This window comes from Pithys albifrons, chromosome 6 (assembly GCF_047495875.1).
Source record: "Pithys albifrons albifrons isolate INPA30051 chromosome 6, PitAlb_v1, whole genome shotgun sequence".
Lineage (NCBI taxonomy): Eukaryota > Metazoa > Chordata > Aves > Passeriformes > Thamnophilidae > Pithys > Pithys albifrons.
The window spans coordinates 16,954,259-16,981,465 of NC_092463.1; the positions used below are offsets into that span (position 1 = coordinate 16,954,259).

The 27,207-nt window shown below is 37.4% G+C and overlaps 1 protein-coding gene across 1 annotated transcript in view; it reads left to right on the forward strand.

The window, feature by feature from the left end:
- Positions 1-849: 849 nt before the first annotated feature.
- The window catches only part of TRIP11 (thyroid hormone receptor interactor 11), a 30,976-nt gene continuing 4,618 nt past the window's right edge, over positions 850-27,207 (forward strand). The window contains exons 1-18 of the mRNA XM_071557654.1: positions 850-1,398; positions 3,583-3,659; positions 4,711-4,821; positions 5,913-6,188; positions 6,987-7,055; positions 7,739-7,904; positions 9,692-10,054; positions 10,731-10,771; positions 11,760-11,963; positions 12,983-16,009; positions 18,510-18,650; positions 18,869-19,062; positions 19,995-20,158; positions 20,458-20,561; positions 20,800-20,899; positions 25,373-25,454; positions 25,944-26,058; positions 26,601-26,723. Coding sequence (XP_071413755.1) covers positions 1,260-1,398; positions 3,583-3,659; positions 4,711-4,821; positions 5,913-6,188; positions 6,987-7,055; positions 7,739-7,904; positions 9,692-10,054; positions 10,731-10,771; positions 11,760-11,963; positions 12,983-16,009; positions 18,510-18,650; positions 18,869-19,062; positions 19,995-20,158; positions 20,458-20,561; positions 20,800-20,899; positions 25,373-25,454; positions 25,944-26,058; positions 26,601-26,723 — 5,496 coding nt within the window. The 5' untranslated portion in view covers positions 850-1,259. The remainder of the gene's footprint in view (positions 1,399-3,582; positions 3,660-4,710; positions 4,822-5,912; positions 6,189-6,986; positions 7,056-7,738; positions 7,905-9,691; positions 10,055-10,730; positions 10,772-11,759; positions 11,964-12,982; positions 16,010-18,509; positions 18,651-18,868; positions 19,063-19,994; positions 20,159-20,457; positions 20,562-20,799; positions 20,900-25,372; positions 25,455-25,943; positions 26,059-26,600; positions 26,724-27,207) is intronic.

Below are 27,207 nucleotides of genomic sequence, written 5' to 3' on the forward strand. Positions count from 1 at the left end.
CAGGACTGCAGGCTGGCTATCAACCCCTCTCCAAGGCTCTGCAGGATGCTACTTGGGAAGCAACAAGCAGGTTTTTCCATGTCTACCTGGCAACGTTTGCTGGCTTATAGTTCCACAGTGAGTGTTTTGTGCCTGTTGCATTTGCAGCTCCTCTAAAATTGCTGAGATCTCGCCTGGGAAATGCTCACTCTTCCCAGCTTCATTTGTTAATTGATGTGGAGCTTTAATTACTCGTCCTTTTATGTAGCTACTAATTTGAAACAGGCAATAAGCCAGCTGCCCTGTATTTTATTTCTAATGCCAGCGTTTTTTATCAGCACTGCTCTGACTGACTGAATACTGTACTGCATTTTCTGTAACAGTGCAGTACTCCTTGTAGTCCCGAGAAATTTTAACTACCTCATTTGATCAAAGAGGACTGTGGAACGGACCAGGGTTGTGGCTCGAAATCCATTCCGTTTGCTCCCGGAGCAGCAGGGTCTTCAGGAGCTTGTGCTCTGTAAAAACATACTTCTGCGCAAATCCTTCCTGGTGGCGTAGCACTTTGACACCGATTTGTTAACGGCACATGACCCAACTCCGCCCCACGGGGCGCACTTGCGTTAATCACTTGGGCTGTCATTGATCGATCCCTCGCGTTCTGATGGATCTCCCGAGTTTTGATGGATCCCCCGGGCCTTGGCTGATCACCCGGCCTGTGGTGGATCCCCCGGGCTGTGACTGACCAGCCGGGCTGTAACTGACCACCTGGGCTCCGGTGGATCCCCCGGCCTCCGCCGCGGCCCCTGCCCCGCCCCCGTCCCGGCCTGCTGCGCCGCCGCGCATGCGCCGTGCCCGCCCCCCGCGGGCGCTCCAGCCCGCGCCGCCGCCGTCGGTGGTGCCTGGGAGCGCTGTCATGGCGGCCGTTGAGGTGGCAGCGGCCGGGGCCGCCGGGGCGAGACACTGAGCCGGGACGGCACAGGACGAGCCGCTGAGCCGAGCCCAGCCGGGACGGGACGGGACGGGACGGGACGGGACGGGACGAGCCGCCGAGCCGAGCCGAGCCTAGCCGGGACAAACGGTGTCGTGCCGGGAGCAGCCGAGAGGATGAGCGCGAAGCGGGCTGAGGAGTCTCCGAGCCCGGTGTGCTGAGCCCGCAGCAGAAGCCCGACCCTCCCTAGCGAGGAGGAGGGAGGCGGGTGCGGCCCCTCGGCCCGTGGGAAGCGGCTGCAGGGCCCGCCCGGCGCGGCCGAGCGAGGCCCGGAGCGCTCCGAGCCGCGATGGCGTCGTGGCTGGGCGGGCTGGGCTCGGGGCTGGGCCAGTCCTTGGGGCAGGTGGGCGACAGCCTGTCCTCGCTCACTGGGCAGATCTCCAGCTTCACCAAGGACATCCTGCTCGAGGGCGCCGAGGAAGTGGGCGGTAAGGGGGGCCCGGGGCCGCCAGGGAGCCCTTCCAGCGCCGCCGGGACCTGCGGGCCGGCCGGGAGGGAGCTGAGCGCGGCGTGCTGCCTTTCGGGAGGGCTGCTGGCTTTGCTGCTTTTGTTTTCGTTTTTATTCCGCCCTTGTGACCTCAAGATCTGGAGAATAAACAAACATATTCCCAGGCTGTAATAGCAGAAACGAACCTGTTCTAGGCTTATTGTTCTGAAGTGTCTAATTTCGTGAAGTACAGTCTCGGTCCATAATGAAGGCACACAGACAAGACTCTTCTTCCATTCTGCTTACGTAGTTTATCTAAGCCCCCAGATGATTAGCTGCTTTTACACTGCTTTCATAAAACTGCCGAGTTGTAGCAGTACAGAGGTTGTTTTGCCACTGGTGTGATCTAAGTCTGACGTGTCACACAGGCAAAGGTCCAGTGTTTCTGGTGGTTTTGTTTGTATTTCAGTTGGGCCCAGAGAAACATATCCAGTTCTGCAACTCTTCTACAGCCATGTACGAGAATGTGGCCCTTGTTTCATGGGGATTAAAGGCTAGGGCGATTTATGTTTAAAATAAAATTAGGAAAAAAAAAGTCAAGACATCAGAGTAAGATAGTCAATAAAGCAATAGTAAGTCTATTATAGAATATAGTAATTTTCTTTATATTTTTAATAATGAGTTTTGTCAAATACTTTTGAATAAGACTTTTTTTCCTAGTAAAACATTTTTATAATGTGGTAATAAATAACAATAGGTTAATACCCCTGTAGTGTTACCATCTTGTAACTGTAAAGTGCTTTAAAATTCAGCTTTCTCAAAGTGGGGTTAAGAATAGCAAGCACAAAGAACAGCTAAGACTTCTGAATAGTCATCTTAAATGTGAAATTAAGTAATTCTACTTCGTTTGCACCCTCTAATCTATGAAGCATTGCGAAAACACGTTGTGAAAGTGTCTGTTTTATAGATCTGGTTGGCAAGCTGATCCTGCATGTCTCATATGGATGTTTTTGGTAGCACAGGTAAAAGGCTCAGAAGAGAAATTTATTCTCATAACTGTGAAGTTATCTCTTTTTTTTCACATTTCTGAAAGACTTGCTTAGAATTGTTTTAAATTTCAAATTCCATCTAAAAGTTCAGAGAAGTACATTTGTACTGGTTACTAGACTTGAGGGTGTAAAAAAATCTAGTGGCACCCAGTAGTCTTCTGTAGAGGCTTTTAAATACTTTGTGGCCTAAAGAGCACTTCGAATAGTTCCTTACTTTCCTTTTTTTAATTTCCTAATTTTTAAATATTTCCTAGTTTTTAATATTGTCCCTTACATTCAGTGCTTTGACTGCCACCAGAACTGAAGATGATGTTGTGTTTAACGTCTTTGTTTCACAGTTACCACGGGTAGATTGTTGTCTCTGCAGTGCTTGAGCTGCATCAGTTTTAAACAGCACATAGGAAATAATGAAATACAGCATTTATTTGGAAATTGTGTTTATTTCAAATTTTTAAAAAATTGCTCTATAATAAATTCAGGATGATTTCTCATTGATAAAGGGAAGTGTGATATTTCTGCCCATTAAAAGTGGGACATGGGACAAGTCTATATAGCCAATGTAAGGAAGGTTGATCATTAAAGGAAGTGTATCCAGGAACAGAATTATGTGCTTTTTGTATTGGATAAACTGGGATGGTAGATGTGTCACCTTTGTAAATGAAAGTGAGTCTTATGGGGTTGGTTTTGTTGTGTGGATTTTGGTGGATTTGGGTGATTTGTTGGGGTTTTTTCCTGAAAGTTTAGTCACTGCTGTGTGCATTTAATAGTACCAGTTCTTGGTTTGAAACTTCACATGAGATTACAGAGAAACGCACAACTGTCGTGTCAGGGCCAAAGTCCTAAATGAAAAACAGTTTCAGGAACACAAAATAGTCAAGTAAAACTTTTTCGTTTCCCTTATTTTAAAGCTTAAGCCTAGATAGAAGTTAATCAAATTTGTTTCAGAAAGACTGTCTGAAAAATAAATCTGACAGTATTCTGATAAAAACATCTTTTGATATTTACTTAGAACTGAACATTAAAGCAGTGTGACGTAAGATATGTGTTAATAATATGAATACATAATGGTTTTAACTGTTGTCTACTTCACAGATAAAAAGGATTTTAATAAAAATGAAAATTCCACTTTCTTTCAGATGCAGCAACGGAACTCCATGTGTCCAATTCTAGACTCAGAGAAATAGAAAGTATTAATGCAGCACAAAAGTTTGAAGTAAGACATTTTGGAACACTATTGTAATTAAAAGCAATACATAACGTTTATATCATGTAAACACGAAATATTGCACTGAAGTTGCTTGTCCCAGGGTAAATCTAGAAACAAGGGTGACAGTGGTGTTAGAATGTGGCTTTGTGTTTTGTGAGAAATTGCCATCACAGGGAGGCATATTTGTTTACTGCATCCTGTGACTGTTCCTGCCTGTCATGTGGCCTTGGACTGCAGCAAAGGCATGGCTCTGTAAAGCTTGCTGATGCAAAAATCTTAAGTTTTCTTACCTTTTAGCTCTAGGTAAAGTTTGGTGTATGACCACAAACAGAAGCAGATCCAGCAGGCCAGCTGGTGTGGGACAGCATGTGTTTTGTAACAGCTTCAGGCACAGAGCGTGTCTGTTCCCCCGTGCGGTTCTCTTTCTGTGTTGCCCTACTCTGTGGATATTTTGACATAGTTATGGCTGCTCACGCACTTCCAAAACTGCCTACAAATCCCATGTGCCCTTGTGGAAAGTGACTGTGTGCACTCTTAAAAAGGGCTTGTTGGTCTTACGACTTTATGTCTCTAAACCAACAACTTTCTTGTATGTCTTCAGCCCTCTAGAGCATTGTGAAGTTAAGATAGTATTTTGGGCACATAACTGTTCCTGCTTGTCCTTTTTATAGTTTCTTGCAGGCTGCTATTGGCCGATATCAGAGAGAGAACACTGGATGTTTGCTCCAGTTTGTGCTTTGTGGCTGTTCTTAAATTCCACCTGTGGACCTGCCTAAGATGTAATTCAGCCCTGATTTTTTTTATTCTTGGCATTTGCTTCTGGTCATCACACAACTTTTTTCTGAAAGTGAGCCAGAGTCCATGCCATATGAAAAGAGAAAGCGTGGATGTGAACCTGATTTTGGGCCCACACTTGGACATCACTGTGTTTTGAACGAAATAAAATGAGAAATCTGTACAATTTAAATTATTTCTTTACTGTTCGTCAGCCTTGTGTTTTTCTGATTCTTTAAGAACTGTTCTGAGTTTACCAACATTCATGTCTCATTTTTGCTAGAATGATAGACTGAAAAAAGTCTGTAGTGACTTAGAAGAAAAACATGAAGCAGCAGAACTGCAAATAAAGCAGTTATCTCTAGAGTACCGCAATCAGCTTCAACAGAAAGAGGTAAGATACAGAGTAAAACATCTCGGTAAGTGTGTACAATACTTATCTGTTGTGCTGTTTAATTTCTTTGTTACAGTATCTGCTCTGTTTTGTTGGAAATACTGGTCACAGCTGTGGTTTCTTGTTTTGTTCATGTAGACTAAGACATGTGTTTCATTGAATCATATAATGTAAACAGAGCTGCCAGGAGATAGTTAAGACAGAGAAAACTCTCTGGGAATGTCATGCAGCTGTCAGGGTTTCTGTTGTTTCTGGGATCACTGTGAGAAACCACACTCAGCTGCTTTGTATTTTTGATTCATTTACCTTTAAGGAAGGCAACAGGAGCAAATTCTTGTTTGCAGCAGTTATTTTGTCTGTAGATAGCATTATTTATCTTAACATATACAATGAAAGGAAACAGAGCTATATTTCACAATCTGTGAAATGCTCTTTGTGATGGAAGCATCAGCTTTATAACCTGCTGTGTAACATGAGATTTCATAGCCTTTTGAATGAAGGAACTTGCCAGTGTGCCTAGAGGAGTTTTATTTCTGCTTTATTCAGAAATGCATGTGGGAGCTAGAGGAAGCAGAACTTGGAGATGTATAAAATTCTGCTTGTTAAATACAGTAACAGAGTTGTTACAAGAAAATTGCATGCAGCTAATTTCACTCTGCTGTAAATATGTAGCTTTTCAATACACTAAGTTGTTAAAAGAAGTTAAATGTAATAAAATAACTGGGGAGACGTTATGTATTGCTTAAAATTCATAACTGAATACCCTCTTTATGTATTGAATCTTTTATAACTTGTTAACCTGAATCTTGCTATGATACTTGTGTGCCTTGGCTGCTAAAAAAAAGTATTGGTAGTTGTGTGAGGTGCTTTATAACACATGAGCGAAGACTGCTTTTTTTCCATTATGAAAGTGTTTGGATGGTTTGGGGATTTTTGCTTTCTTTTTGGTGTTTTGTTTTAGTGAAAGTGATCAGTAATTTGTCCTGAGGGATAGTTCCTTGGTTCACATTTCATAAGGCTTCCAAAGGGTAAAGTAGGGTGTATTTTGATATTCTTCTTATTTAACAATACATTTTATTTTATATATTCAGGTGGAAATCAGCCATCTAAAAGCCAGACAGAATGCACTACAGGAACAACTGCAGAAAGTACAGACAGCAGCTCAGACTGCACAGTTAGGAGCTGGTGTTTTGCCACCAGCCACTGCATCGGCTTCCTATGTTCCAGGGGTCAGACATTCCTCAGGTTTTGAAGGAGATGACATGGATTTTGGAGATATAATCTGGTCACAACAAGAAATAAACAGATTATCCAATGAAGTTTCAAGGCTCGAATCTGAGGTTGACCACTGGAAGCAGATTGCAGTGGTGAGTGATTTCTCTGCTTCCTTGGCCTTCCCTCTCCCCTCCAAATTATTGTTTTCATTGCATTTGGTGTTTTTGGAGAGGATCTTCTAAGAGTTCATGCTGAAAAATTTCTACAAGCAACATGTTTCAGTGGAAAAGGTGAAACCTATTGCTGAAACCTTTCTTGCTGTCACATGACTAGGGACACATCCAGTGACTAACTTCCAGATGCTTTTTTTATTGTGCTTTTATGCATGATTTGTCAAGTTAGGAAAAGGGTTTCATGAACATTTGCCTAAAATGCTTCTTCAGGGTTTCAAAAAAATACTTTCATTCTTCCTGCCTGTGATACTGATGTTATATTGATAGCACAGTACTGTTCAAAGTAATAGCTTGGTCCTTGCATACTGTTTTTACTTGCTCTTCTCTGTGCCAGTTGTAATTCAAGATCTGTTGAGACGAGAAAGAGTACAGTCTTTTAAGCCGTTGTGATGGTATAGCCTGATTTCAGAGATCTGCTTTTCCCAAGTGGAAATACTCAAAATTAAGCAACCTTCTTGTCTTATTGGGTGCAATGATACCTCCCACTCCAAACTTAGACATTTGCATATAACAATAAAAATCCACGGAAAATGAAAATGTTTCCATTAAAAAATTCCATTCCATTTTTTAAAAACCAAAACGACTGCGAATTTTAATTTTACTTCATGTTAGCTTTGTTGTTTTCTACTTTTGAGTATCAATAGAGGAAGCAATTACATGAAAAATACACATTTATCACAGTTTTTATGTGGATATGTGTTTTTTTTCTTTTTTCAGTCCTCAAAAGTGCAAGGCACAAATGATGCTGAACAAAGTGAAATATGCAAACTACAGAATATTGTTAAGGTAACATGACAAACTTCTTCTCTTATGTTTTATTCTTTATGGTTTTGTATATGTTTGCATGACTTTTAAATATTTTAACTGCTGCTAGCACTTACTTGATTAAAAATGCATGTGAGCTTGTAGTAGCACAGCAACATTTCAGTCAGAAGTACAACATTTAAAACCAGTTACTCTGGGAAAGTATTTGTATGATTTGATTAATACAGTATGTAAAGCTTGAAAGAATGACTCTAGCATTTATGAGGGCACATCACTTTGTAAAGCTGTTGGTGACTTATGAGACTGAATTTTAGATACAGAAAAAAATTCTCCTTTCTCAGAAATATCTTTTTTATTAAAGATGCAAAATACCAATATGCATGTCATCCTTGAAAGTTACTGGAAATATGTCCTTGTGTATCAACTTCCTATGTAAGACCTGTAATCTCTCTATGTTGGTTTAATATTTGCTGTTGTGTAGAGCATACTATTTGTGTAAACATAATTTTTAAAGGAATTTCTTTTTACATGTTTAAAAAATCCAAAACGGCAAAAGCAAAGAAACTTGACTTGTCCTGTGAGAAATCCTTTTAATAAATCCTTTAATTTGACTAGGGAAAACATTTTTCTTTCTACTGTATTGTTTCTTTCATAAGGTTCTGTACTGTATTTTGCCATTTTGTTTCTCTAATGGTATTTTTTAGGAGCTCAAACAAAATTTAAGTCAAGAAATAGATGAGCATCAACATGAGCTGTCAGTGCTGCAGGATGCACACAGGCAGAAGTTGGTAGAGATAAGTCGTCGACACAGAGAAGAGCTGAGTGAATACGAAGAGCGAATTGAAGAGCTTGAGAATCGTTTACAGCAAGGTCTGTTTTACCCCATGTTTCAAGAAAGCATCAAATATGCATGTAGCAGTGTAACAGATACCAAATATGTGATGTTTAGGAATTTGAATTTCAGTTTCAGTTCAGCTTTGCGTTTGAGATGTGTGTATCCTGTATCTTACATTCACTCTGGTTGGCTTGAACATTGGAATGGCAGCATTTCATCTCTGACATGCATCAGTCTGCAGGGTCATTTTCTATACATGTCAATCATTGTGCTCTAAATTCTACACTTTCTAGTTTTTTCTTTAACTTACACTGAATATTGGTGCGGATGAGACATACAGAATTGAAGGTAAGAAAATACCAGCACATAATTTTTGTGAGAAGTACTCTGTCCCAACTGGGTTACTTGACAAAAGCTCAAAGATTGGGTAGTGAGGCACTGGGACATGTTGCCCAGACAAGTTGTGTTGCCTCATCCCTGGAAGGGCTCAAGGCCAGGTTGGACAGGGCCCTGTAACAACCTGTTGTAGTGGGTGCATCCCTGCCCATGACACAGGAGTTGAAACTGGATCCCTTCCAACCCAAACCATGCTATGATTCTATGATTGCTATAAGGACCACTCCTTGGTCTATGGCATGACTAGAATGTAGGAGAACCTCAGTAGTTTCTCCAAGGAACTTTTTGTTGTTTTGTAGGTATTTCATATTCCCTAAAACCAGTCATGTCAGTCAGGTTTCCTCTAGGGGTTCTTGCACAAACATGTAAGATTTCCTTGTAAACCTCTGTTTTATTATTTATTAAGACTTTGACTTCTAAAGAGTATATACTCTCCTTTTGGAATGAGAGATCCATTTCCTTCCTGGGAAGAAGAGAAGTATTTTCACAGCCTCTTAACTTCTAAGGTTGTACTGATAGGGAACTTATTTCTAAAAATCAGATGCCTATCAAGATGTAGCCTGTTTTTCACTCCATGTACATACACCAGCAGGACTAATTTAATGAAGTCAGAGGCAGAAATCCCTTATCTTTCACATTACCAGTTACCTGCAAAATAAGTACTGCTCACACCATTGAGGAAGTACAGTATGTTATGTTTTTGTTCTGTTCATTCAGTCAGATGACATAATAGGGCCTGGGGCAGGGGCAAGTGTTTGAGCTTACACTGAAGTGAGTTGACAAGCAGTGTGCTTTCATTTATGGTTTTTTTTCTGTACACTCTTGATGATGCTTTTCTGTACTCTCTAACTTACCTGGAAATTACAAAGGATTGTACAGGAGTATGGATGTCATGATAGTATGATGGATCTGTAAAAACATTAATTCTAAAGAATGTTTTTCTTCAGTTGAAAAAATTTTGTGCATCAGTTAGCAAATTGTTCTCTAACAAATGTTTGAAATCTAATTCAATTATAAACAGATTTTGCATCAATCTGAATTAGATGGGGTTTGATAAACTATTCGTAGAAAATTGAGTGATTCCAAATCCTGATAAAGTAAATTCTGTCATCTCCTCACCAAGACAGATGAGGATCAAGTATTCTAATTAAATTGTGAACAAAATATGTCTTGCAACACTTAACTTTCCAAATTATTTAGAGCTAGGTATGTGTCAGTATTCCAGTAGCTACTTACAAACCAGTAACATGTATAGCATGGCTTCAAATGTTTAACCTGTTTTAAGTGAGCTTCCTGTTGATGACGATGATGTCTTTGTTTTAGGCTGTTTCCTTCTGTCAGGAGAAGAGGTGGAAGAAGAGATTAAGTAAAAGGTCTAGAGTGATGGTTTTGGTTAATACTACAGACAATCTCTTTTGCCTTTTAGGTGGTGTGAGCACTGATGCCATGGATGATTCTAGAATTACTGAACAGAAAAAAAGTGCTCAGAGTCTACAAGGAGGAAGAGTGGAAGAGCTGAAGGTTGTAAAAGACATAGAGGATGAAATAAGACAATTAAATCAGAAATTGTCTTCTGCCAAAGCAGAAAACAAAAATCTTCTGAAAGAGCAAGAATTGTCAAAGCTAGAAAAAATCCAACTAGCACAAGATTATGAAAAGCTGAAATATGAGTTTAGTGTGCTTCAAGGATCTCTGGCAGAACATGATGCTCTCCTGAATGAACAGAAAAAGCCCCAGTCAAAGACATCATTACCACAAGATGTTGTCAGACTACAGCAAGCATTGTCAGGTACTAAGATTATGGGGGTTTTTATTAATATTTTTTATTTTTAGTGAATTTTTATGGGTTTTCACATTTAAAACTCAATATGAGTTTGGAACTGAATATGAGAATACGTACCTCTTAAATGTTGCTCCTTTAGAAAAGCATTGCCCATTGAAGTAAGGCTAAGCAGGAGAGGAGATGGAATTAGAATTAGCTTGATCATCATAGAAGTTTTAGATTAGGTAAGTAATAGTGTCTGCCAGCTGTTTGATAGGGGTTTTTTGTTTAAAGGCAAGTAAGCCTCAATAGAGGTTGGTTGTTTAAATTCTAAGAGTATGTTTTGTGTGTGTGTTATAAAGCACTCGGTTGCTAATATCTTCTCCTAAAGGAAACACTGTAACATGCCTGTTTAAGAAATACACATGTAGGTAGAAAATATGTTAACATTGCATAACTGCTAAGCTGTAGTACCAAAGTCCTTCTAATGTGGAATCAGCTGTAAAAGTAATGCTCTGCTTTGTGGTGGTACTGATGGTACATTTGAATCTTTTACAATACTGATGTTTCTCATCACAAAATGCTGTGAAACTGTTCTCTTCTGAGCAGCAGATTCTGTTGGGACAAGGTGGGAGAATGATTCGGTTCTATCATTGCTTGAAAAGTAGTAAAATTATGTGTTTTATTTCATTTTCCTTTATAGAAGCAGAAAATGAAATAGCAAGACTTTCCAGTTTAAATCAGGTAAAGCAATTTCTAATTTAAGCCAACAACAAAATTCATAATGGTAGTAACTGAGAGAAAACACATGTTTTGGCACTTTGTTTTTTAAGCATTCACACTTCTATATAAATAACGCTGTAATGTAAAAGGAAATAATTGCCATTTAATTCTATAATTACACTTGAAATTGATAGAAACAATATATGTTGACTTGTGAAACTCCACAGTGTATTCTGTTGAAAACCAGTGAAGTTCCATGTATCTCACTGTTATGCAGGCAGCTGTAACATAAATTTTTAAAATATTAACAGTGCATTCTGTAAAATATGTAATTTTTCACTTCTGCTTTAGCATGTTTCAGTTTTGACACCAGCTGTAAAATACCTCTCTTCTGTGTAGTAGTACTCTGTAATACTAGAGTCCATCTTGCTGATGAGGTTAAGCAGTGAAACAGAGTTGTTTGAACACAATTTGTAGTTTTTGGCCTGCTTGACTTTATAAACTCTCAGACTTGAGAGATTTGGTTTGGTTTGCTTTGTATCCAAAGCATCTTTTGACTGTGGCCTTCTGTGTTTTGCATGTATTCAAAGGTTCCCATGACATTTTTTATAATGATGTTACTCAGGTGCCCTTGATTAGCACTCCTGTTTCACTGTGCAGCATGCTACAATTAGGGTGTCTTTTGCAGATACAGTAGTTTATCCCAGTTGTCAATCATACCTCAGAGGTGGATATCATTTCTTACCACACCATGGCTTTTTGTGCAGGAGTTTATAAACTGTACTCCTAAACTGAGTAATGAGGAAATAAGTGGTGTGTGTATGAATGGTAGAGAGAAATAGTTCACAGTGGAGAATTTTTAACTGGGGTATTGTTCATGTAGGCTTACAGATTCTAACATAAAAATGCATGCTTTGCTTTTGATTTGGGGGGAAACAGTCTCAAATCGAAACAGTTCATAAACTTCAACAAGATAAAATCTAATATTTATAACTTTTTTTATCTTGAGGGACTTGAGAAGGAACTGATGAGTGCACAACATAAACATGAGAATATTCTTTCTTCGAATACAGAGGATCAGAATTCAGAATTAAATCAGTTAAGACAAGATTTGGAAAGGAAACAACATGAATTAGATGAAAGCATTGCTGAAAGAGAAACATTAATAGAGGAGCTGGAAGAACTAGACAAGCAGAATCAAGAAGCTACTCAGGTAATAAATACTGCAACTAATTGCTGAACTGCTAAATAAGTATTTAGGTTTCTCTGTGTGCTTATCTTTTAAGTTGATCTTAGAACATAGCAGGGAAATAAAAGTTATCCTCCCAGGCTTAAAAAGAATATTTGGGCCAGTACTTTTGCATATTTGCTATCTCAGTGCAAAATTCTGAAGTGCAAGAAACACCCTTGTTATGGACAAAGAAATAACATGGCATGTCAGCTCTCTGTAAGGGCTGTTACTTTACAAAGTCCAGTTAAATAGTACCTGATTTTTCATTGCAGGATTTCTGGTGGAATTTAACCAGAAAATACTCTGATGTGGCTGAATTACATGAATGATTTTTTGAAACTTTTTTTCCTTTCATAATTTTTAATTGTGTTGAATATTTAAGTTACTATAAGTTACAAGTTCTTTATAATACAAGCATTCGTGGAGTAAAAAAGGTGACCAATTATATGTAATCAGAATTAAATTATACTTTTTTTGTCACAGTTCCAATATGTTTGACCTGTAAACTTAAGAGTTCAAGCCACCTGTTTTCAAGATTGGTTGCTACATGAAATTGAACATTTAAAGTTTTTCTTGTGAAATGAATCCAAGCAAGTCTTGTTTAAAAATAAACTCAAACAAGAAGCTGAAAATATAATATATGGCTATTTTAAATGTGATCCCACCTGGTTTTTAAGCAGTACATGTTTGGTTTGCTGCATTCCAACTGCCTTGACAAATTCTGACAGTCCTTTTTTGCTTTCCTGGATTTAGGTAATTGGGGTTCTTTTAGTGAGATAGGGATTTTTTTGGTTGGTTTTTTTTTAGTGAAGTGTAATCTGTTCTTTGATATTTAAGTAATTTAATATTGTGTAGTTGATAGTACTTGCCAACTTATGTTGGCAACTAAGAAACATTTTTGTTTCTTCTCAATTTTTTTTTAGAGGTTAAAAATGAATGAAAGGCATAGTTGCAACTGGTTCTCCTATCCTAATGAATTCTTATTTTTATGTTCCTTTCAGCATATGATTACACTGAAAGAGCAACTGTCAAAGCAACACACAGAAACTGATAGTATCATCAAACAGCTGAAATCTGACATAGATTTTGAAAGAAGGAAAGTATCAGAATTAGAAACTGAGAAGATGAAATCTATTGAAGAGTTAGATAGTCAGAAAGAAAAACTAAGCCAATGTTCATATGCACTTAATGATTTGCATATAACTAAGCAGCAGCTACAAGATAATATTAAAAATCTTCAGGAGCAATTAAGGAAAGCCCAGGACTACAATTCACATAGCAAAAAAGAAATTGAAGAGTTGCAGCACAGACTCAAAGAAAGAGAGGAGGAATTTCGTGTATCCTTGAACAAGTTATCAGAAAAAAGTAGTGAGGAATCTAACTATGCTGGTCAAGATCTGATTCTGAAAGAAAGAGAAGTAGAAATTGCAAAACTACAGAGTGACATTTCAGAAAATAAACAACTAAATGAAGACTTAGAGAAATCTCTGTCTAACCTCAGAACAGAAAATGGAAAGCTGATGACAACCATTGAAGAACTAAAACAGGAGTTAAATGATGCCATTTCTGAGAAAAATAAAGTTTGCTTGGAAAAAGACACCGTCGTGGAGGCTTTGAAAATGGAAAAGAAGCAGTTGGAGAGTGAATTAAACCAGACAGAGAAGAGGCTCTTGGAACAAGCACATAAGTATAAGCAAACTATTGAGGAGTTGTCAAAGGCCCGCAGTATGGACACCACTGCTCTGCAGCTTGAGCATGAGCGCCTGGTGAAGCTCCACCAAGAGAAAGACTTTACGATTGCTGAGCTGAAAAATAGCATTGAGCAGATGGAAACGGACCATCAGGAAACAAAAGAGATGTTGACTACCAGCTTGGGAGGACAAAAGCAGTTGACAGATCTCTTAAAAGAGAAAGAAGTATTTATTGAGAAATACAAAAATGAAGCCTTACAGGTGAAGCAGGAACTTGAGGAATATATGAAAGTCTCAAAAAAGCAGGATGTCCTCAAACAGAACTTGGAGGAAAAAGACAGAAGTCTTGCAGTCATGAAGGAAGAAAATAATCATTTGAAAGAAGAAATTGAACGCCTTAAGGATCAGCAAAGTAGATCTACACCTGTGGTTGAGCCTAAAACTTTAGATATTATTATTGAACTTGAAAGTGAGGTTACACAGTTAAAAGTGATAAAAAATAATCTTGAAGAAGAAATAGAATTTCTCAAAAAAACAATAGAAGATCAGAATCAAACAGCAGTGAAACTTCAGCAGTCATTGCAGGAGCAGCGAAAAGAACTAGATGAGTCTAAATTTCAGTGTGAGCAAATGAATGTCACACATGAAAGACTCTTTTTAGAGAAAGATGAGGAAATTAAAAATTTGCAGAAAACAATTGAACAGATTAAAACTCAGTTGCACAAAGAGAAACAGATTATTCAGACTGATTCTTCTGACCTTTTTCAGGAAAGCAAAGTTCAGACTCTTAATGGAGAAAATGGAAATGAAAAACATGACTTATCTAAAGCTGAAATTGAAAGATTGGTCAAAGGTATCAAAGAAAGAGAGATGGAGATTAAGCTTCTAAATGAAAAGAATGTTTCTCTAAGTCAGCAAATTGATCAGTTATCTAAGGATGAAGTTGGTAAACTTACTCGGATCATTCAAGAGAAGGATTTGGAAATACAAGCTCTCAATGCTCGAGTTTCCTCAGCTTTTCGGCAGGATGTTCTTAGTCTTCAGCAGCAGCTGCAAGCTTATGTGAGGGAAAGAGAACAAGTACTAGCAGTTCTAAGTGAAAAGACAAGAGAAAACAGTCAGTTAAAAACAGAGTATCGTAGTATCATGGACATGGTCGCTGCTAAAGAAGCAGCTTTGGTGAGGTTGCAAGAGGAGAATCAAAAATTATCTTACAGATCTGAAAATAGCAGTCAAGACATGTCTAGAGAAACTATTCAGAATTTATCTCGTATCATTCGAGAAAAAGATATTGAAATAGATGCTCTAAGTCAAAAATGCCAAACCTTATTGACTGTCTTGCAGACATCCAGTACAGGTGCTGATAATGGGTCAGGAGGTGTGAACAGTAACCAGTTTGAGGAACTTCTACAAGAACGTGATAAACTAAAACAGCAAGTAAAGAAAATGGAAGAGTGGAAACAGCAAGTCATAACCACAGTTCAGAACATGCAGCATGAGTCTGCTCACCTCCAGGAAGAGTTACACAAGCTTCAAGCACAAATTTCATTTGAAAGTGATAGTACTTCAAAGCTGCAGGTGGATTATAATGGCTTGATTCAGAGTTATGAACAGAATGAGAAGAAGCTGAAAAGTTTTAGTCAGGAATTAGCGCAAGTTCAGCACAGCATAGGACAGCTTTATAACACCAAGGATATTCTCCTGAGTAAACTTGATTTGGTAACACCATCTGTGGCAGCAGCTTCCACTGTTTCACAGCTTTCAGGAGTTCAATACAGTCCTCCTGAAGTACCCAGTGATGAGTGTAAACTCCTTCAAAATGAGTTGGAACAACTGAAAAAAAAGTTGCAGGAAAAAGAGTCAACTATTAGGACTCTTCAGGAAAACAATCAACGATTATCTGATTCTGTTGCTACAGCATCAGAGATTGAAAGAAAAAGTCAAGAAGGGACTGAGTCAGAGTTGAGGCAGATCAAAGAAAAACATGATGTCTTACAGAAATCGCTTAGAGAAAAAGACATATTAATTAAATCTAAAAGCGACCAGTTACTTTCTGTGAGTGAAAATCTTAGTAACAAAGAAAATGAAAATGAGCTTTTGAAGCAAGCTGTGACTAATCTAAAAGAAAGAAATTTAATTTTAGAAATGGATATTCGAAAACTGAAAGAAGAAAATGAAAGAATAGTTGCAAGGTGTAGGGAAAAAGAAACAGAATTCCGTGCACTTCAGGAAACTAATATGCAATTTTCGATGATGCTGAAAGAGAAGGAGTTTGAGTCTCACTCAATGAAGGAAAAAGCTCTTGCTTTTGAGAAGCTGTTGAAAGAGAAGGAACAGGTATGTGTGAATTAGCCACATGGTAATGTATTTTTGTGGACATGTAGCCCTCAAGTGTTTGCCTGAAATATGTTTGTGACTCTTTACTGCATTACACTCACCAGAAATCCTTCCTCTGCAAAATTAAGAAATTAAGTCAGCAGGTGAGTGCTTGACAATGTTATCTGTTAATTGTGCAACCATAAACTACTTTTTTTGAAATCGCTCATTTATTGAACAGCTGCTTAATAATTTACTTTGGTCCTCTTGTTCATTAAGTGTTCTGTATGGTTTTTACTCAATTTGTGGCGCTCAAACTTCTGCAGAGTGGGCCAGCAGGACTAAGTTTCCAATGTACTTTTCTCTAGTGTTTGTTACTCCAATGGAGTTGCATCTCTGAGATAAATGGGTCTTTTGCTTTTATGACTGGAGAAAGTCCTTTAAAAAAAAATTAAGTAATGTGTGAATTGCTACTTCTGTTTGAGAAACAGGTGTTAAGTACAGTGCAAAAGTCTTCCTTTAGTTTTGAGAAGCACTTGACAGCAGAACTTCAGGTTGCAGATGTTTTTTGTTTGTTATTTGGCTCTGAAAGTGAGTATGTCCGAGGGGACAGTTTTTTCTGGTAATTAATTCTAAATAGATAATTTTTTCTTTCCTCTGTACTGTCCAGGTCCCTGTTCTCTTTGCCATGGTGGATCTGGTTGCCATTTGTCAATCTTGTCCTACAGTTGTCTGACTCCATGCATAATGTTCTTATTCTCCCTGTTATCTTTGTCATCCCTTTTCATTTTCCAAGATTATGAGCATTACCCATTGTCAGAGAGTGATATTTGCACAAACTCTTTGTAAGTAACTTGGCATTAATTTTTCTCCCACAGTGTAAGTATAAGAAAAAATACCTCGAGTCATGAAATGGGTTGTGTTGGAAGGGATCTTAAAGATCATCTCATTCCAACCCCCCTGCCATGGGCATGGGATACCTCCCCCTGGACCAGGCTGCTCAGAGTCCCTGTTGCTGGGGCTGTTGTGGTGCCTCACCACCCTCACATGTCTTTGAAACATTTTCAAACCACCAGCTACATCTGCAGTGTAATGTATTGGAACAGAAAAATATTAATTACATTTAACCATATGTATATTTTTAAATTTATAATTTAGAAGTCTCAACTTTGTCATAATATATGTGAAAAACTAGGATAATTTTTTGAGATGTTTGACATAAGACAGATGTTCAGCTCATTTTGCTCATAGCAGAGGTTTCCCTATCATGTTGTAAGGGAATACTACAGAATAGTGAAGAGGTTTATTGTCTCAAAAGTGCAGGAAATTGTGAAAAATTAGCTTTGAATTACCATTGGGACTTAGGTTCATCACTCTTGCCCATATAAAACACACTAATATTTTACAAATTGAGAATGTTACTATTTTGGGGGTTTTTTATTCTGACTTGTGAAAATGTCCTGTGTCTGGCTGACTTCTTTGTGTTGCATCTCATTGGCCTACACAGTGTGGAGACAAAAGGCTTCTGGTTTCACAAGCATGGAATGTTTGTCTGCACATTTTATTTGCACTAATCGATGAAGTTCCTGTTAACACGCATTGCATTTGCCATGGAGAACTCAAGCAGTTGTGTATTTTGTGTGTTTGCATGTGTCAAAAGATAGCACAACATAAAAAAGAGGTTTGCCTGAAGGTTTATGGTTCTACTGCAAGAAGAATTATACTATTTTTAGTACATTAATAAACGCCAATAATTGAAGCTCTTTGTTTGTATCACTAATATTTGGTTTACTTCTGTCCAACATACTCAATAAAAATAACTGCTTTCTAAGCAACATATGAAACCAAAGGAAGGAGCAGGCTGAAAAGTTGCAAATAACTGAAAACACATTCAGATGTACATGTGAATTCTGAAACTGATATAGTCACACTTCTTCATATGCTAATATAAAGTTGCAGCAAATTTTATTATTCATGGAAAATTGACACATGACAATTTCATGGACGTTGCTGTGATTCATTGAAGGCTAATTTTGGGAGTGATGTCACCTTATGGTTTGTTTTTAAAGGTTTCTTTGTGTGTTTAGTCTTCTTAAGTTCAGACAAGTTGACTGATGCTTTATTTGTGCATGGCCTAAAAAACGGATATATCAGAGAATAGATTCCAAACACTGGGCCCAAAGTGAAATTTTCAAGTATACAGGTGTGTGAGGCACTTTGTACATAATACATATGCCTCATCTAAAGAGACCTGGTATCTGTTCACAGCAGTCAGTTAAGGCAATGCCCTGTATAGTGTCTTCTAGCAATAACTTTTACTCTGTATTGTGATATGTAAGTGAAATGACTTCAAAATAATTCTTTTCCCCAGTATTTTTCTGTGTTGTAAGGCCGTAAGTATCCTGCCCTTTTCCTTGTTAGATCAGTGGTGTGGTGTCTTTATGCTCTCCTGGGCAAAGACAGTGTCTCTTCTGGTAAAACTCTTGGCTGTGTTTGAAACGTTTGTTTGTGTCTTTAACAGGGCAAGACAGGAGAATTGAATCAACTGTTAAATGAAGTTAAATCAATGCAGGAAAAGGCTGTTACTTTTCAGCAAGAGAGAGACCAAGTCATGGTAGCACTCAAACAGAAGCAAATGGAGAGCAGTGCCCTGCAGAATGAGGTACACCACCCAATAATTTAAAGTTGAAAGAAATAAACAAAGAAAGAGTAAAAAATTGCATCTGTAATATTTTCGGGATTATTTTTAGTGACAGTCACTTGTTAAAAGCATTTAAAATCAATACACATGCAATGTGCTTCAATGGAGATATTATATGTTGACTTAAATTATTTTTATGAGAACTGATAGTACAAGCAACTGAAGGTGTGTGTACACAGGTACAGCATCTGCATGAGAAGGAGCAGCGCCTGAACCAGGAGCTGGAGAGGTTACGCAATCACCTTTTAGAAATGGAAGATTCCTACACAAAAGAAGCTTTAGCTGCAGAAGACAGAGAGGTCAAACTAAGAAAGAAGGTTCTGGTTTTGGAAGAAAAACTCTTGTCCTCATCTACTGCAGTGGAGAATGCCAGGTAGTCTTTTAAATATCACAGTTAACTGGATTGGTACTGATGGCTCTGTTTTACTGATTGGCCATTCTACAACATCCTAAGCACTTAAGAGAACAAAAAGATACGAACTCTGATGGGTGGCAGAATCTGGGATGCTACAGCCAAGCACATGTTTTTATTTATTTGCCATAAACATGCCCAGCCAGAACAATGAAAACCCAAGTATTAAAATTACTCAGTGCTCATCTTCACTGCTTTAGTATTTTATTTATATGAATGTTGGCTACTTTTCTTTTTTATGTTATTACAGTTATCCAAATGAACAAGTATTTTAATTAAAAAATATCTGTGTAGCTGCAGTCTTTTTTTTCTTGATGTGTCACAGATAGATTCTGCTCTTAACTTTCTCAGTAGAGAGGTTTCTGAGTTGAGCAGAATTCATTGAGAAAAATTGGAGAGAATGTGGAAGTGTTGGGAGAAGGTTGTGTGAAATGAAAATATTTCTTAATTCTTCATTAACTTTTCAAATGCCTTTCAAGAAATACTGCCTGGCATGTACTCTTTAAAAAGACTGGCACAGGAGTGGATCAGGTTCATAATATTTTTGCATAATGGGAAGGTAAATGGGGCGTTCATTTGTTAGTATGGAGCTACATTTACAGATACTGGGGCTTTTTTCTTTTTCCAATGCGCTTCAAACAAAAGCAGTTGTTTGGGTTTGGGGTTTTTTTTAATTTTCAAAATTTTATTGCCAGACTTCTTAAAATCTGTTGTTAGTTTGGAGGGTTTTTTTGGTGTGTTTCTTGTTTGTTTTTAAAGAGGGATTAGGGAAGGAATGCCTTCATTTTTAGAAGATGACCTGAAAAATTTGTGGTTAGCTGTTTCTGCTGATTTAATTTTCTCTGTACCTTCTGTTATTGCCTTCCTAAGTAACGTGTCTTATTTTCATTAAGTCATCAGGCCAGTCTGCAAGTTGAATCTTTGCAGGAGCAGTTGAACTTGGTTTCCAAGCAGAGAGATGAGACTGTGATGCAGCTGACCATCTCCCAGGACCAAGTGAAACAGTATGCACTGTCTCTGGCCAACCTGCAGATGGTACTAGAGCAGTTCCAACAGGGTAAGGTTTGTCAAGAAATAGCGAAGATCACAGCAAGCATTTTTCATAGCTATTACATTTTGCTGCTTTTGAAATATTACTTACCTGGCCTTCTTTTTGATTGCCTGAATTTCAGAATCTGATTTCTTTTAAAAAATGTGTAAAAACAATTCTGGCCGTGTGAAAACTGATTATCAGTATCCATTTGTAAAATTTAAATTCTACCTCATGAAGACCAGATATGATAATGCTGCATATCCCTAAAAGAGTTACATGTTGCTGATGAAGATTTGTTTCATTTTGTATTTTTAACTCTTTAGAAGAAAAAGCCATGTATTCAGCAGAGCTGGAGAGACACCAAAAACAGAGCACAGAATGGAAGAAAAAAGCAGAAAACCTGGAAGAAAAAGTTGCATCACTGCAGGTGGGCTGAATAATGAAACTGAACCCAAAGAAACTGAATGCTAATTCTTGACTAAACAAGCAAAGTAGCATTTCTCTGCTGACCATCCATTTTCTGACTATGTTTGCAATACATTCATACACAAGAACAAGTCATTGAAGTCTCTGCATCTGTTACGTTTGATGTGTGTTGTGCAAATGTAGTTGCATTAGTGATCTCCATTGCTTTTCTTTTTGTCCCTTTCCTACCCTCTATTTAGGAAAGTTTAGAAGAGGCAAATGCTGCTCTGGATGCAGCATCCAGACTTACTGAGCAGCTTGACATCAAAGAAGAGCAAATTGAAGAGCTTAAGAAAGAAGGTAACCACATTTTTTATATTTCTGCTTAAAACGTTTGAGGCAGCTGAAGAGAATGTCGTATTCCTAGAAGCTTAACAAAATTTGTATCCTCTGAGGCAAAGAGTAATTTCATTACACATTTTGAGGACTTCTTTGTTTATAAAGAAAATACAAAAAAGTATGTTTACCTTCTCTTTGGAATCTTTCTCTAAAGAAAGCCCTGTAGTAGTTGTTTGGATTCTCTTGAGGTTTTTCCCCTTTAAATACCAAAGCCCTTGATTTAGCTCTGTAAGTATCTTTTTACAAGTTTGTGGAATACCAAATGTTGTCAGCTCTTCCAAAGTATTTAACTGCCGTGTTTGACATAGACACAGGAATACAGTGAGATAAAGGGAGAGGGTGTGCGGTTGGTAAGAGGGAGCAGCTCTGGCACAGGTGTGATTGTCAGCTGGATGCAGTGTTAACTCTTGCTCTGAACATACACAACTAATTGTTGCTGTTCATTTTAAAATTATAATTAGTCTTACTCTTGAAATAAGTGATGTTTTCTTGAAGCTTATGATCAGGTAGTTTGGTGTGAAATATCACTTGAAACTCTTCTCGAGCGAGAACCTACAAAACTTATGACTTTTCCACTACATACTTGAATGTTACTTACTATCCAAGTGGGCATCACAGGAGTGCTCCCTGAGTTCACATATGAATTTTACAAGCTAAATTAAATTTCAAGGTGCTATATGAATGTACAACTATGGATTATTTTGTAATTGGCTGATCTGTTATATCTGTCTCACTACAGATATTTACAGCAAAAGTTCACAGACACCCTGGATTGAAATTAAATTGGACATAGGCAAATATGGCACTCTTAAATGGGAAGCTCTTCATTATTGTTTAATTTTGTTTGCAAACCCTTGCATAGGAGCACAGGAGAGGTTTGAACTTGGAGAGAAAACTAAACCTCAGTATTTTATTGAACTGTGTTGTATTGGCAAGCAATGTACTTGATAAAAAAATTTGAAATGGGATTGTTGCATAAAGGAAACAGCACTTTAATGTTGTTGTAGAATAAATCATAATTTTTAGAGGAAAAAAAAGAGACCATTTTCTGTATTTACACAAGAAAACATATTATGTCTTACTGAAAATAGGCCAAATACATTCCCAGACACTGTTTTGTTGGCCAAATCTTTTGAAGGATTTCTTTATGGATTCTTTTGGCAGGAGAAGTGATTTTAATGGAAAAGTATAAGATGTACCAGATGCAGTTTTCTGGATTTCCATAAATGGTTAACGAATTATTGGAGACTGTTGTAAATGTCTGGTTTACAGCAGTCCATGCTGAATTTTGGCTCAGGTCTTTTTTTGTTACTTAGTCTTTTCATACACTTGAAGTACGTGTGTAAGTCCTTTTTAGCTGTAAGATTCAATTTTAGAAGGATGTGTTCCATTTTAAAATATATTTGATGATAGAGTTGCATAGTCACTGTGGATGGAATATAGCTATGTAGTGGTCCTTAAAAGTTGATCCTCTTTGATATAAAATCTTTTTGATAGCAAAAAATAGAGAATAATGGTAACATTTAATTTAAATTATTATTACTTTTGTTTTAAAATTCATCACATGAATAAAAATTGAAAAAAACAACACAAAATTGTCTTGTTTTGTAGAGAAATAGCAACAGTGTAGGATTTAATTGAAATTTGTTTTGAAATGCTGTTTATTTATCTATTTGTGGCATTAGTAGTTTATTTCCTTTTACTCTGTGGACATCCAAATAACTCAGCTTCTGTGTATGCTCCTAAAACTGTTACCATTCTATAATTATATTGCCAGTGTTTTTCTTCAAGTATTGCTGTTCTATTTAACTGTTTGTACAAAGTACATTAAGTTTAAGTAAATTTAAACTTTGAAATCATGGATTAACTCTCCTGTGCCTCACTTTCATGTTTTGGGAAAGAAGTGCTGCAGAGCAGTCACATTATTGGAGTGGATTTCAATGCATATGGACGTAGCTGTTACGAGTTATATTATTGTATAATATATATTTTTGGTTGGTTTTAACTTGCTTTGAATAAGGAACTTACTTTGTGTGTTCACAGCATGACAGTGATTAGTTTGTTCTATTCTGTACTGTCTAAAATTCATATATAGGAGGTAAAATGTTTGTATAAAAACGTGGAGTATTTGAATGGAGCACATTAGGTTGTGTCCTTTTCACAGCCTGGCTCTTTGATATAGACAAAATCGCCGTGTGGATTCTCATGGAGTTATTGGTGTTAATTGATATCCGTGTTCTGTCACCATTGTTGTGTCACGCACTTACTAAAGATTGAAAGTTGTGGAAATGTGAGTGGAATGTTTTTCATACATCCCAGATGATTTGAAGGGTGTAAAAATTCATAAAAGTCACTTTTCTTACAAAGATGTTGAGGCTTTTTAGAAATTAACTGTAAGATAGATAAAAATGTATCTTTTGTGGTTTTGTTGGACTTTTTTTTAACTAAGCAACTTGAATTAACATGAGCTCAAGAAGTATTAAAATGGTAGGAAATTTAAGTTGATCAGTTTTTCTGTAGCATTTGGAGATAAGAATTCATCCTTATAGAGGGAGAGGAAGAAAGTTGATCATGGCTGCTTATACAACTGTAGGGTAGAGTTGGTATTCACATGGACAGTCCATGTTACATATTTGTCAAACTTTTGTGTGTGAATAAGACTTACTTGTACTTTTATTAGTAAAAAAATTACTTAAAAGGTAGTATCTTGCAGAACCTCAGGTTAGTGAGAAATTACATTTTTGCTGTCTTGAGGTGAAGCCATTTGGAGTTTATTTTCTAAACACTCTCTGTACATTATATGTAATTATTTGTTTTCTTGCCTAACAACAGTTTACTGCCAGTGTTCTTACATCCTTCACTTGAGGATTTGAGGGACATAAGTTTTTCTAGCAAATTACCCCGTGGATTTTACACAAACTTGTGCAGACTTGAAAATCAGATTCTTTTACCCAGTTTCTAATATATCTGCATTTTTAGAAGGAGAAAACTCTTCATTTGTTTCCTTACAATTGGAATGCTGTAAAATATTTATAGCAAATAAAACTTCTAGAAGAATTTTTTTTCTTTATTATGAGTTTTGTGGGAAGTCAGAAGGAAGCCTGAGTTACTGACACAGTATGATTGGAGTAATTGGGTGTATTTGAGTTAAAAAGTAATTTGTGTTAGTGGAATTTTAGAATTGTAAAGAAGTTGATGCTGTGAAATTTTTGAGCAAAACATCATGCCATGGCGGCTTTTAAAGAAATGGGTTATTACATTTGTATCTTTCTTATTAGGGACTCCAGTGTGTGAGGCTCAAATGTGTCAATAGTAGACAGACCCTTGATTAAGATCAGGAATTTCAGGAAGTTTAAAAGTTTACAGCACTGGTGAATGCAGCATCTGAACTCCTCTCTTACTCTTCTAATAGTTCCTGTTTCATGTTTCTGAGGTGGAAAAAGTGTGTTTGTGAAGGCCAGGCAGGTCATTATCAGTGTTGTGATACCCTAAATGAGCAGATTTTATTGCAGCCACTACAGAACAGCATCAAAGCTGGGTGTCAGCATGCAGAAAGAGGCAGCAGATGTGCAGTGACTCCTGGCATGCTCCTAGGCAAGCTCACCTTCACTCACTTGTACTGCCCTATTCATACAGTTTTCAGGTTGTGATGCCTGACTGAAGTGTTTTGCCATTTTCCTCTAAGTTTTCTGTTTGGTTCAAGGGCATTTCACCTCTGCCATTTTTAACTGTTTTTGTTCCCAAAAGTGGGTAATCTTGCATATATCTCTGCCTTTCTTGCCAGTATCCTGAGTGGTGAAGCACAGCACTGGTTCAAGGATGCAGGAGTGTGTCCCAGCATACTGTTTCCAGAACAGTACCACGAGTGGGAAAGGTCCTAATAGAAGAGACCCACAAGAAGTTCCTAATGTTGCTATGCTGCCCAGTAATTTTCCTGGAGCAGTGGAGAACTCAGTGCTTCAAGGCTTTAGCAACCTCAGAATGTGCAGAGTAGCTGAATTTAGGTAATATTTGAGGTTAAGGACCGAGATCAAAAAGACCTGATGCCAGCATGCAGTTTGGTCAGACTACGACAAAGGTTGCCATCCCAGGACTGCAGACCCTGCTCAGGAGTGTCTTTCCAGTTGTGTGTTACTCAGGTGGAACAGAGCAGTTCATCAGACCTTCTGCCGTGTCTTTAGCTTCTGTGTGTTTCTGTACTTCAGCACTGAGTATCATTCCTGAAATTTTAGATTATGGTTTCAAATAATAATGACTTACTAAGTTGACACTTCTTTATTTAAAAAATCAAGTACATTTTACTGTTTTGTTTTTTATTTAGAGGCACCATAACAATATTAGTGTATTTTTGTTATGAAAATGTGTGGTTTTGTTAAATTCTGCAATACTGTTTCAAAGTTCCAATTTTTGTTTATTTGCTGTGACATAACATAGGTGAGATCAGAAGAGAAATGTTAGAAGATGTACAAAATAAACTAATGAACCTTATGAACAGCACAGAAGGAAAAGTGGACAAGTAAGTTTTTAGTGAAGAATTTGGTATAAGTTTTTGGATTTTATTCCTCTCAACGTACAGATGTGTTACTAACACAGTTGCAAAAGTAGTGCAGAACTGGACTTCTGTATGTGATCTTGTAACTTTATTTTGACATTGTTCAATTGCTTGTTGGTTATAAATAGTCATTTGCCCTCCTAAATCAAGGTCTTAGATAAGCATTTTCCCTGAGTGTAGTATGTCCATCAAAACTTGCTCAGGTACTGTTCAGTTTTACCTTCCTGCCTGTCGTATTTCTAAATACTGTCCAAGTTCACACGTACTGTGTAAGAAATGTGATAACTTGTGGGAGGAGGAAATGGGTGGGGGACCTTTTTAGTTCTTTGTGTTTCATTTGTTTATTTGGATTACTGCAAATTAAGCAAGCATATGAGGAATAAATGCATCAATGTTATAGTATCAGCTGTTACATGACAGGAGATTGTACAACAAGCTTTCTTTGTTCTGCAGGCTCCTGATGAGAAATCTCTTTATTGGACATTTTCATACTCCGAAAAATAAACGTCTTGAAGTGTTAAGGTTAATGGGAAGTATCTTGGGAATAAAAAAGGAAGAACTTGATCAGGTAATACTTTGCAGAAAACCAGGCTTCCTTTTTGTTTTTTGCAGTATCCTTACCTGAAAGTAAAATTACTTGCTGCTAAACTAAGTGTGACCATCCCTGCAGTTCTTGGGGGGACAGTATGTTTTTGTTCTCTGATCTCATTTTTTTTTTTTTAATATGGAACATGCTGATCAGGACGGAATCTTTTGATAACATTAATAGAGTGGATCTCATTTTGCTGAGGAATGCTAATGCAGAAAGGAAGGGCATTAGCTTTGTGTTGATGTGTATAATAGTTGTAATATATCAGTTACAGAAAAGTGAGCCAGTTATAGATGTACCAGTAGTTATTGTGAAGAATGTGCGGCTTGCAATTTTAAATAAAGAGCCAGGTTTTTATACTGCCAGTCTTTGGGAGGCAGTGAATATTGTTTTAATGGAAACTAAAGTTTTATCTGTAGGATTCCCACATAGTTATAGTGAATGAATATAATGAGTTGCACTTGTTTTACTTACTGCTTCTTTTTTGTTTCCTAACTATGTTTTTTAAAATACTTTTCTAGTTACTATCTGAAGAGCAAAGAGGAGTTACGAGATGGGTGACTGGCTGGCTCAGTGGAGGAGCTGGGTCGAAGAGTGTTCCTAGTACACCTTTGAGGCCAACTCATCAGAACATTTTTAATAGTGTAAGAATTAATTGTGCATTCTTTGTGTGGAAAAATGGGACAGTTGCATGTTACTACTGTTCATCAGTATATTGAGCTTCATTTACTGATGCTACTGTATCTTGCATTATTTGTTTCGTGCAACTGCTTTGGCCAAAAGTTTTTTTCTTCACCAAGTAAATACATAGACATTGGAAATTATGCAATGCTAAGTCTTGGGCTAGTAGAGAAAACAATTACTGTTCTCCTAGTTCCTGGGACCACTGACTTCTTACAGTGTGGACTTTATCTTGGAAACTAACAGTGCTGGAAGTTAAATACATATTAAAAGTCGGAATTCTGCAATACTCAACAGGGTAGAAGACCGTGACATTGTATTTTGATGACTCTGTTCCCATATGTCCTTTAAATTTAATTTGAAAAGCTTTTTCAGCTGTTGCAACTAGTGCCTCTTACGTACAGCATATAAAGTTGGTATTTTAAGCTTTCAAATACTGTAAAGCAA